At 46.3% G+C, this 11,916-nt stretch overlaps 1 protein-coding gene across 1 annotated transcript; it reads left to right on the top strand.

Moving 5' to 3' along the window:
- Positions 1-863: 863 nt before the first annotated feature.
- C3H1orf115 (chromosome 3 C1orf115 homolog) lies at positions 864-7,311 on the top strand. Its single transcript, XM_045012074.1, has 2 exons — positions 864-1,239; positions 5,908-7,311. Exons 1-2 carry the CDS (start codon positions 982-984, stop codon positions 6,025-6,027), a joined length of 378 nt encoding a protein of 125 aa, XP_044868009.1. The 5' UTR covers positions 864-981; the 3' UTR covers positions 6,028-7,311.
- The last annotated feature ends 4,605 nt before the right edge of the window (positions 7,312-11,916 follow it).

The raw sequence follows: 11,916 nt of genomic DNA, 5'->3' as shown, positions 1-11,916 counted from the left end.
ATACTTGTCTAGATCCTGCGTCCTTGTCATCTATGTTATCAAGTTAAAGGTTTCAAATCCTTTTTAGCCCCCCCCCCCCCAAGTGGTTCCTTGGGAGAGAGGGCTGCAGTCAAAGGAGTTTTCTGATAAATGAAGAGGAAGGGGGGATAAGAACATCAACACTTTGGCTGACGTTCAAAGTGATAGTTTTAAGGCAGGCAGCTCTGGGGAATTACAGGGCTGTAGGCCTCCAGGAATCAATTCATTCCTAATTGTGACATCAGGAGCAGCCTTTGATCTGTGCTCTGTTACTCTCACCACAGGGTAGAGGCCTTCAGGCTTCATCAGTCCTTAATACTGCATATTGGTTCCTAATAACTGCAGGCCACCTTGCTTATCAGAGCTGCTAGAGCTTGTGTTCTCTGCACTGGGCCGGAAGCAAAGCCCAGTTGAGTCTGGGGGCTTGCAGAACACTATGGAAAACTTTAGACCAGCCTTGACCAGCGTTTGGAGGGCAGGGCTGATGTTTCTAGAAAAGCCAGATGTGAGCATGGATGCTAGTGTCTCCTTCAATCCTAAGGGGCGGAAGGAGCGTGCCCCCTGCCACGGGCCCTAGCACTTCCGATGGGTTTAGAAAGCTGGGGGTAACCGGGGAAGCTTTCTACAGGTTCAGTAAGGGATTATGTCAAACACTCACCAAACCCCCTTTGGCTCTAATTTCTAGTGGGCCGGGGAGGGGCAGGGATCAAAGCCCACGCGCCCTGCAGGAGCAGGATGGCACCGAGGCTGCCGTGACTTGCCTTGTCTCTGCCGGCCTGTGGGCAGGGGAGGTTCTAATCCAGTCTGGGATGTAAACGTGTTTCGCTTTAGCTCCACCTGTTGCTCTCCCTTGCCAGGCCCCTGGGAAGTCCCGTCCTGTGCCTGGGAAGCAGGAAGGGCTCAGAGGTGCAGCCAGCCTGACTCTGAGCCAGCCGGCCCACCCCGGGCGCGAGTGGCGGCACCATGACCGTGGGGGCCAGGCTGGGTGGGAGGGTGAAAGCCAAGTTCTCCCACGCGGGGCCCGGCGAGGACAAGATCGCCATCCTGGAGAGGCAGCCGCAGGAGGAGGAGAGCCTGGGAGCCCCCGGGAGCCGGGCAGAGGAGCCCTGCCGCGCCAAGAAAGTGCGCTTCGCCCTCCTGCCGGACAAGTACGAGCCGCTGCGCCAGGAGGGCTCGGGAGGCCGGAGCAAGTGCAAGAGGAAGCTGAGGAAGTACAGCAAGGTAAGGGGCCGGCTGCCCAGCCCCGGCGCTGCCCAGCCCAGCCGGGCTCGCTAACAAAGGCCGCGCCCGGGGCGGCTCCCCGGCCCCACGCTGCTTCGCCTGGGAGTCCCGGGCTGGGCCTTGGGCACGCGGCTGCTCGCTGGCCCCCGAGTCCGTGTGCTCGGAGCTGGCCGGAGGCTGCAGTCAGCCCGGCGGGGAAACCGCCCCCCCCCCTCCGCTGGGGCGAGCCGCCGGCTAGCGATCAGCGCGCCCAGAGCAAGGCAGGGGCGCCCCATGGCCCTGGGTGCTGAGCACCGCGGGCTCGGGCTCTGCTGCCTGGCCAGGCGGAGGGCGAGCCAGGAAGGCGTTACGAGCTCGCTCCAGCCGGGCCAGAGGCCCCTGGAATGATCCCCGCGTCTGACACTGACCAGCCCGGACCCTGCACCCCGCGCTCTGCCGCTGTCGCTGTGTTTAGTGTAGCGGACGCTCCGCGGATTTAACTCTGTTTTAAATGCATCGTCTGCCTTTCCTCCAGGCTCCTCTTAGCACCGGGCTCTGCTGGTGGCTCGGCCTGGGCTAATGGGGGTGTTTCCCCACCTAATATCCGTTTCAGGACTTGACTTTCAGTTATGCTCCAGAAACTGCACGGGAAACCTTAAGCACTGTGGATCCTTTGCATTCCTCCCGCGCCTTTCCGTGAGAGGTTCTGCAAACATTACTGAACGCAACCTCGCCGCATTCTTGTGGGGTGTGTCAGTGCCCATTTCACTCACAGGTAAACCGAGGCACCTGCAGGTTGCCATTCACACAAGGTCATACAGAGAATCGTAGCAGAGCCTGGACTAGAACCTAAACACTGTCTCCCCATCCCACTTTCCTCCCTTCTAGGTCCCGTTTTTAATGTGTGCAGTAAGACATGGCCCTGATTTTTCTGCTCTACTTGTGGCAGTGGTGCTTGTGTTGAGTCCTATTAGTGGGGCAGGACAGCTTCCTCCTCTATGTGTTAGAGGAGCGAGGAGGTGGGAGACTACAGCATTCTTCTAGCCCTTCAACTTTCTTCTCTGCGCCCTCTCTGCTGTGCAATGCTGCTTCAAAGAAAGAATGTGCTGCAGGATCTGTCATGCTCCAGTGTCACTAGATGTGACAACTCCCAGCTTGTAGCCTGACACTGGAGGTGCAGACTTTAAAGCTCACAGTCTTCCTCTGTTGCCCCCTCCTTTAATGGTGAAGAGCCAGGCTCCTCTTCTCTCACTCAGACTCCTCTGTTAATCTGAGGGACAAAGGAAAATTAACTTGTAAGATGCTTTTAAATAGTCAATCACTGGCATCATGTGCTAGTAAATTGAAATGTCACAAAAACTGTATTAAAAAATCCAAAGAAAGGGGAATGCAAGCTGAGAGATGGTGCTAAAAAAAGGAATGAATACACCAGACAAACCCTAAATGCAAACGCAAGTATAACTGCCCTGCCAGGGAGGTCACTGCTAGTTTCCGGAAATAAAACTGGAGGAGGAATGGTCCTGTGGTGAAGGATGATGGGGAGATCTGCCTTCGCTTCCTTGCTGTAGCACAGACTTCCTGTGTGGCCTTGGGAAAGTCACACTGTCTGTCTCTGTCTCATTTCCCCCTCTGTAAAATAGGGCAATACTTCCCTACTGCGCAAAGGTGCTGTAAGGCTTGATTGATGTATGTGAAGGGTTCAGACATAGTGCTGATGGGAGCCATAGATAGATGAGCAAGAGGGGGAAATTAGACTACAGCGAGCACTAGAAGTCACTTAGAAGTGCAGCCGTAGGAGACCCTTTTTTAGAGGGTTGCCAAGAATTTCTGGAACATTGCACCTCATTGAGCTCCTGTGAGTTGTTACCCCATTTTACAGATGGGGAAATTAAGTGACATGCTCAAGGTTATTCCAGAAATAAGTAGCAGAGTTGGGAGTAGACTCCCAGTGCCCTGACACCTAGTCCTGTGCCCTGACCACAACACCATGCAGTGAACAACCCTGCAGGGATTTCAGGGAGAGGGTAAGGGAAATAACTGACAATTATTTCCTCAAACTTCTTATTGTAACATCAGAAAGTTGTAAGTATAAGTCTTAAAGGCACTAACCTCCATTATCCTTGGGAGGTGAATCACGGACTGCTAAAAAGATACACTTAATATCCTACGGCTGCAACCCTGCCTTTGCACTGAAAAGTAAACTTGTGCTAAAGTGGTGAGTTCTCAGATCAATATAGTAACTAATAGTAATTGTCCAACAGCTTTCTTAGGTATGTAAAATCACACTTAAAATTAACTTAAAAACATCCCTGAATATCTCTCACACAGATATTTTGAGGCTTACTAGAAATACACTGCTGCCATTCATAGGAAAGAGAAATGTCTGCTTGAAAGACAATTCATTAGTTAAATCTAAGGAAGCAGCCTGCTGACTTTCTTTGTTGTTCAGAAGAAACCAGTCCCATTAGAGAAGGAATGGAACTGACTCTCACTTAGATCAAAGGATAGAAAATCTATCATTTCAGTCTGGAAATGGCACTAAGCTAATCCATGTGAGGGATACTTTACATTTCTTTGTGCTGCATTTCTCTAGCATTCTTATTTTGACATCATTCTAATTAACTACAAGTATTAGGGGGTGGATTTTTTTCTTTTCCAGCAGCAACAAAAAAAAGTATAATAAGATTCCATATATCTGTAAAACGATCAGTTTAGAGTCAAGGTGTCCCTGAAAATTGCACACAAATTTTGAGGGGGAAAAGTAACAATTTTTTACTTTGGCAACTATCATCATTTACGTCAAAAATCACTCCTATTCTGAAAGTAACATTCCTCTTGAATAATTTTGGTAACTCAGTGTTGTCCATTTAATTTGTGCCTGGTACTCAGATTTGGGTCTCGGGGGTGCTAACTGGGTCAGCCATGGCCATACCTCAGCTCAGCCTCCTCCTTTTCACCGGCCACCTATGAGCGAGCCAAATAAATGATGTGGAAGTGGCGGCCAGTTGCCCATCCCTGGTCTAGGGCTTAGGGCTCGTATGCACTTAAAATGCGACTGTGGCGCGGCTGCACCACTATAGCTCTTCAGTGAGGACTCTATCTATGCTGACGGGAGGGGTTCTCGTATCGGTCCCCTAGAGACCGTAGCTAGGTTCTCCTATTGACCTAGTGCTGTCTATCCGGGGGATGAGCTCGGTTTCACTGCGTCACTCAGGGGAACAGGTGTTGATGTTTCATACCCCTGAGTGATGTAGTTACACTGACCTAATTCTCTAGTATAGACTAGGCCTTAGTCTACACATAAAAGTTTACCAGCATAATTATATTGGTTAGGGGTTCTTTTTTTTGTTTTTGTGGCAGACACAGCTATGTCAGTAAAAGCCCTAGTATAGACACAGTAGTAGTAGTGGTATAAAAGTTTTTATCCCAGTGTATCTTATGGCAGTTCTGGGAATGGGCATAAGCACTTTTAGACCAATAACTGCAATTACAGGGGAAAGGTTTGGCTTGTTTAATGATACCCATATAGTTAAACTGGCAAACTCTTAAATGTAGATGAGGCACACAAAAGACAGGAAGGAAACAGAGGAGGAGTAACAGCAGATCCATGGCTGGGCTGGGAAAAGAACCCAGGCCTCCTGCCTTCCAATCTGCTGCCCTACCCACTGGTCTGTGCTGCCTCTCAATCTGGCCACCCTAACGCTATTAAAACTTGTATAGGGTTTCGTGGGAGTGAGGACTGCAGAGTTTGGCCCAGGAAGGGACATTGTCTGATCTCATCTGGTCTTTCAGGTGCTGTAATTCAATTTTAGAGAAAGCTACTTCAATAATAGAAATGGGTTGGATTCCACCAATTTTGTTTTAAACAGATAAACGTTCACCTGCAGCATGTGCAATGCAAACATTGCAGTCTTGTGCTAGTCCCTGAGGGCCTGAAAGTAAATTTGACTAGAAGCTAACTATAAATAAGAAAGCGCTGGCCCAGGCTGTTTAACTGTCCAATCATGAGAAATGCCAAATGTAAGTCAATAGTATCAATACTGAAAGGAAAATTAGATTCATATTTTCAATTTGAATACTATATCTTGGGTTTCCGGCAATGCTGTAAAAAAATGTGTGAGTTTTTTATAGATATATATTGAAACAGAGATGGTCAAAATTTGAAATGTTGACAAAAAGAGTTGAAATGTTTGTGTACATTTCCATTAAACATTCACCCCAATTTTAACCAGCTAGTGTCCTCCTTAAATGCAAGCAATCTAATAGTCTTTATAACACACGTAAGGCTTGTCTGCCTGGGAAAGCTCTACTGGTATAAGCTAAGGCGTGAGCTTAAACCTATATAGTTACACTGATATAACCCTGTTTCACGAATGATGCCTTTTTTCAGTTTAGCTTACGTTACTTTGGAGGGTGTTTAAAAATACACAAAAAAATCCATTCTTGCTGCAAAGTAAGTGTGTCCACATGGCAATTTATACTGGTATAACAGTTGAATTATGCTGGTCTGACAGGTAAAACTTTTCCCTGTGGACAAGCCCTAAGAAGATGGTGGGTCTGTTCATATTTTGAGGTTGTGGAAGGACATATAAAATGGATGCTCTTTATTTGAGCTCCCCAAACTGTTTAATTTGATGTTATTTTCTGTTCTCTCTCTCTCTCTCCCGCCCTCTTCTTCCCTAAAAATAGAATGTTGGCAAAGCTCTCCAGAAAGGATGTCGCTACTTGGTGATTGGCCTGCAAGGATTAGCAACTGCATATGCAGCACCCTTTGGAGTAGCAGCATCAGTAGCCTCCTTGGTCCGCTAGAGTGGCTCTGCCTGTCTCATAAAGGAAGAAAAAATGAGCTTTCATAGAGGAGTACGGTGATTTGTACTTTCCTAGCATTAGATCTGCTGCTGTGACCTGCATCTGAAAATTCTTTTCAACAACAACAAATGAAGATGCTGACGTGACAGAGTATTTAATTCTGGAACAATCGCATTTCTCCAGTGCCTTTCATGCAAACATCTCAAGTGCTTTTCAGCTATTAAAATCAGATCCAGTGAAAGAATGTACAAACCCAAGGAAATAATCATAGAGTAATTGAGCCAAAGTTTGTAATTCTAAATGAATTAATTTACTCAAGCCTGAGGCTATGTGTGAAAAGGAGCAAAGGGGAAGGGAAAGCAAGTAGAAGAGGGAGAGATGTATGAGTGGAAAAACAGGAAGGGGAATAAGGCGCGAGAAGTAGTGGGGATTTGATGCTGGTTATGAGGAGGAAAAGTCAAACTAATGTAAGGAAATAGAGATAGTAAAGGTATCAGGAAAAGGTAGCCTCCCAGCCTTTGATTTGCCTGTGTATTTTAATGCTTTGTTAGTGACAGCTACAATCAATATGTTCAGATACCAGGCCTGAGACATGGTAGGCTTTACTACCTCAGTATTGCCAATTCCAGACATTGAGAAATCATGCCTTGGGCCCTGCAAAACCACAAGATTTGCTTAAAAATCACAAGATTTGAAGAATATATATATATATGTGTAGTTTGCTTTCTGATTTTTGAGCCTTTAGGGTTCCCTCTAATCATGTTGCCAAGCTTTTCTCTGCAATTGTGAGGGCTAGCAAATTACTTTTTAAAAAAATGAAAGCTGAGAATTTTGTGTAATCACTTGACTCTGGGAGCTGGGGCTTTAAGAAAAATACCAAATATCGCAAGACTTTGGAAAAAACACTCCTGGCACATATGAGGCCCATAGAATTCTACTAACTCTGTATTCATTTCATTGTGTGAAAGCTGTAGCGATGCCATATCAAAATGAAACTTTCAGCTGGCTGGGCTAAGAAATTTGGATGGAGATCTCCTAGCATCACACTTTGAGGGAAACATATCTGAACCGTTATTGACATGAGATCAAGCATTTTCCTTAGCAATATTTGGAGTTCTAAATTGTGCTTTTCTGCTATTCTTTTAACTAAATCTTGTTGGCGTGTTCTCTTTGCCTTATTATGAATGAACTGGAATTCCCTCGCTTAAGAAGCCAGATTGTGTTTCTCTGAATGGTGATCAGAAAAATGAAGAACTGTAAATAAAAATAAAAATGCTCCCTTTGCTTTTGTGAATGTTATTGTTAAGTGCACAAATGAAAGGAAGTTTTTTTATTCACAAAACAAGTACGGCATAGGCAGCTGCAGTGCAAGCTTCCCCACATTGCTTATTAACAGGCCTCCGCCCTGCCCTGGAGAAACCATCACTGCGGATGAGAGATGATAGGTAAGTGGTGAAGGACCATATTGTCCTTGATGTGTCAGCTCAAACTTCCAACAAGGCTGCAAGTGGGTATCTGTTGTGATGGTGTTTTTTGCAATGTGAACTCTTGTCCACTCAGAGCTGCACTCAGACCCACAATCCTCACTTCACACAAGCCACCAAATGTGTTTGGCTTAATCTCACTCCCTTGTTTTGTTTTGTTGTTTTACAGCTCTGCATTTGCTTCCTTCTGAGAAATGACTGATTCTTTGGGTGGGGGAGGAAATAGCAAGAGGGATATATGGCTCAGGTTTTGATTCCATACCCAGCCAGCAGTTCTTATGCCATAATATAATAGCTGCTTGCTAATGGGTAACTCATAGACTCTAGCCTGTTATCACCAGGGACTTTCCACAAAGGTAAATATGAACTTTAGCTTGTAAATTGCTCTGCCTGATGGTAACTGTGTTCTCTTGTCTACTGAACTATGGCCTCCCTTTGCCTGGTGCAGCTTCTATGGAATAGGCTTGTTGATTTAGTTGGGGATTGGTCCTGCTCTGAGCAGGGGATTGGTCTAGATGTCCTCCTGAGGTCCCCTCCAACCCTGATATTCTATGATTCTATCAGTGCATTTTCAAAGTGGGTCTCGAGATCTAGTTTTTAGTGGTGGGCTTGGGGGAGGGGAGGGGAAGGTTGAGGCTTATTGGCAAGAGAAACTCATGCTAAATGATGCCTCTAAAACAGACCAAAACCCAACAATCAAACAACAAATCGAGAGAGAGAGACAATAAACAGCTGATATCGTTGCCATTAACTTGTCAGTGATTCATGTCAAGGCTGCTTTTCCTCCTTGAAATCAACTAGTTCATTTCTTGCTTAGGCTGCCAATTGCTGTCACTTATCTATATTTCTCAACCAATGCTCCCCTCTCCCTCCTTCTTTCAACGTAAAGTCAGTCTAAGGGCCTGGGGCTCCCAGTGCTAGCATAGCACAGAATGAAAAAGCAGGGTACAGAATGCCAAGTCAGCAAACCCCCAACACATGGAAAAATTGGTTCAGTGGCATGGAGCCTAATTTTCAGGAGTGCAAAGGGGCACATGACTCCCACTGTAGTCAGCTGTGCATGCCGAGCACCTCTGCTAATCAGGCCCTGGCGTGTTTATAATCTGAAAAGGCAGCATTGTAAAAGTTCTGGCCTCGGTGCAGCATGAGTTTGAGTGAGATGGAGCATGTTCATACGTCATGAACAAAACAATGCCAACCGTCCTGTGGTGAGGTCGGAGGGGCTCTGAAGTGACACCACATGCATACAGGATCACCAGAGCAGTCTGTGGTTATACCTAGATGTTGGTAAGGGCCTTTCATGCTGTTACCTAAATACAGTGAACCTAGACAAATCAGTTGCTTACTGGAGATGGCCTACTGGAGGAGCAAAGTAAGTTTGGGGGTATGGAATGGTTTGTTAAAATGAGACTGTCTCGTAGGCATGGCCTCTTGGACAGGTGGTGTTGTACCCTTTCAGGAAGAAGGCAATGTAACCGACCAAGTTGACCATGGTGGAAAAGGATAGTTGTCCTTATGTAGCAGACACACAGAGACTATTTGGTTTTGGTACCTCTGCTCTTCCATCTCCTGTGCCTGTTTTGTACCCACACCCATTGCTCCACCTGAGAGGTGTGTGTTTTTGGAAGGCATGCCGTTGTGTGACTGCCATGTCTATATTGTATGTTTTCACATTCTTTACCCAACTTCCATGATGTTTTACTTTGGAGGGCATGCTACAGCTCAAGGAGTTGAACACATCCAAGAGTTGAATTGGAAATAAAACAATGGTGGATAGCTCCAAGCTCTGCCCATAAAACAAGTTCCGCCCATGTGAATCACCAAAAGGAGAAGCCCCTCACAGTAGATTGTGTAGGTATTCACAATTTGATTGTGTGTGATGTCTGAACTCCCTGACCTTGGCTCCCCCTTGGTATGGCTTAATTCTACCCATGTGCTCTTCTAGGTTCTTTTTGTTTGGCTCGTTCTAACTGGGGGATGGAGAATGGTGATAATTTCCAAGGGCCATCCATTTGGGGAATCAAAATGAGACTTAACTCATAGTAAATTTTACCAATCGATGATCCTCCCTTCTCACAAGAGGAATGAATTGGAAAACAAAGTGGATTTACATTATCATTCTTTGGCATCTGAGTTAACACCTCCCTCAAAAAAAATGGGGCAATTGACATCTCTCAAAGCTATTTTCCCAGGCTCTTTGCAGACTCTCTGCATCAAATAACCTCAAAAACGAGTGATTCTTCACAAACATAACTGCTAGCTAACTTGAGATTTGAATTTTTTTCTGAAGCTGAAAACAAGACAGCAGAGAGGTGTTTGTTTGCTAGTCCTGAATGAATCCAAAGCTGGAGCCAGCACTGTGGAGAAGTGACTGTGATAAAAGGAAATAGGAAAAGGACCAGCTGAGTTTTGGAAAGGGATCTACAAAGGAGGCAGCGGGGGTGTGTGTGTCAATATTCTGCCTCTGTTTTTGGCTTTCTTATGATGATATAGGCCTGAAAGGTGGCTTTTTAAACATTTGGGGGACTTTTACCTTTAAAATATCAGGAATAGCAAGTCTTCCAGTTTTTGCAGAAGATGTCCAAAGAGGACCAGAGAACTAGAATGGGAATTGTCTCAGCCCACAATTGAAGGGGTAATGGTAATGAAGTGTTCACAAAGAGATCTTGTCTTCCAAGTGTTTGTCAGGAGTTTTTGAGTTTCTGTTTAGACATTTATACTACAGTAAATGCTGTGGCAGTATGGCCAGCCTCAAGCATTTATAAATAAGGAAGGCCCCCAAAATCATGAGGTTGGCTTAAAAATAATGAGATCTAATAAACGTTGAATTAGGTTATTTGCTTTCTGGTATCTGAGCCTATAAAGTGCACTCAGGTCACAATTTCAAGTATTTCTCTGCAACCATGAGGTCTAGAAACTTTTTCTCTCCAAATGAAAGCTGAGGTTCTTTGTCTAATAACATGATCCCAGGAGCTGATCGTGGTTAATATTTGGTTTAAGAAAAACACCAAATATTGCAAGAGTTGGCAATGTTGCAGCATGGGCAAATAGGTTATAGAGGATTAAGAATTTTTTAAACAGTGATTTAATTTCCTTCCCCTCTCAATTTCTTGGGGTTTGATTTCTTGTGATATCATCATCCCACTAGTTCTAGAAATCTAGAATTTCAACAAAAATTACTACACGACCCCAGGAGGGGGGGACCGAAGCCTGAGCCCACCTGAGCCCCTCCGCTCTGGGCAGGGGCGGCTCCAGGCCCTAGCACGCCAAGCGCGTGCTTGGGGCGGCATGCCACGGGGAGGCGCTCTGATGGTCGCCGGGAGGGCGGCAGGCGGCTCCGGTGGACCTCCCACAGGCGTGCCTGTGGAGGGTCCGCTGGTCCCGCGCGGCTTCAGTGGAGCCACGGGACCAGCGGACCCTCTGCAGGCACGTCTGCGGGAGGTCCACCGGAGCCACGGGACCGGTGACCGGCAGAGCGCCTCCCACGGCATGACGCCGTGCTTGGGGCGGCAAAATGGCTAGAGCTGTCCCTGGCTCTGGGCGGGGAGGCGAAAGCTGAAACCCAAGGGCTTCAGGCCTGGGCAGTGGGGCTCAGGCTTTGGTTCTGGCCCTGGGCGGTGGGGCTTCAGCCCCAGGCCCCAGCAAGTCTAAGGCCAGCCCTGGCAACCCCATTAAAACGGGGTTGCAACCGCAGTTTGAGAACTGCTAGCCTGGAACAGAGTGTACAAGACCTGAAGCGACTATTTTTTTTAAAACTTAGCCTTTTAACGTTTATGTAATAAAGAAGCAAAAATGGGCAAAAGCACACCTTTTCTTTGTTAGTAGGTCACCTTTAAATTAAGTTCTTGTTTACCTATTCCGAGTGCCTTCAGTGATCGTTACAAACCCTGTGTCATTGAACAGAATAATGCTGCGGACCGCTGTTCTGGACAGAGCAGTTTAATGGCAATTATAACTCTCCACGGATTCACAGGAAATGTTAGAGCACTCATGATTGTTATTGGTTTCACCTGCACAACTTGCTCCACTACAGAGAAGTACACAGCATGCTTTGCAGTGGTATGCTTCAGAAAAGGCCTCGACACACAGTAACACATACTTTTATAAGCCACTTACAGAGCTTTGCTAGTCACAGTCCAGCATTAGCTTAAGAAACGAGCAACCCGTTAGAGATCCTCTGCCTGCCTGCCCAGACCACAGTGCAAAAGGGGGAGATTGTGTCCTGCTATCTTTAAAATATGGTATTTTTTCTCACTTCAACTTTTTCTGTGTTTCATTTCTCTAGCCCCCTGCTCACTATTCATTGTTCACCCTTTATCCTCCCGTCCCTCAGGCAAACTTAGTGCTAACATCTATAAGCTTCACAAGTCACCTCTTCATGGCCTGCCTTGGAGACTTTTTTTAC

This window comes from Mauremys mutica, chromosome 3 (genome assembly GCF_020497125.1).
Source record: "Mauremys mutica isolate MM-2020 ecotype Southern chromosome 3, ASM2049712v1, whole genome shotgun sequence".
In the NCBI taxonomy this organism is placed as follows: domain Eukaryota; kingdom Metazoa; phylum Chordata; order Testudines; family Geoemydidae; genus Mauremys; species Mauremys mutica.
Note: the sequence above shows the minus strand (reverse complement) of the source record. Positions and strands in the feature narration are given on the sequence as shown.

What these genes read in the sequence shown, in the direction of transcription:
- C3H1orf115 (XM_045012074.1), top strand. Translation starts at nt 982, where the DNA reads ATGACCGTGGGGGCCAGGCTGGGTGGGAGGGTGAAAGCCAAGTTCTCC. An exon ending in AGCTGAGGAAGTACAGCAAG is followed by an intron (nt 1,240 to 5,907) that starts GTAAGGGGCCGG and finishes CCCTAAAAATAG; the next exon opens with AATGTTGGCAAAGCTCTCCA.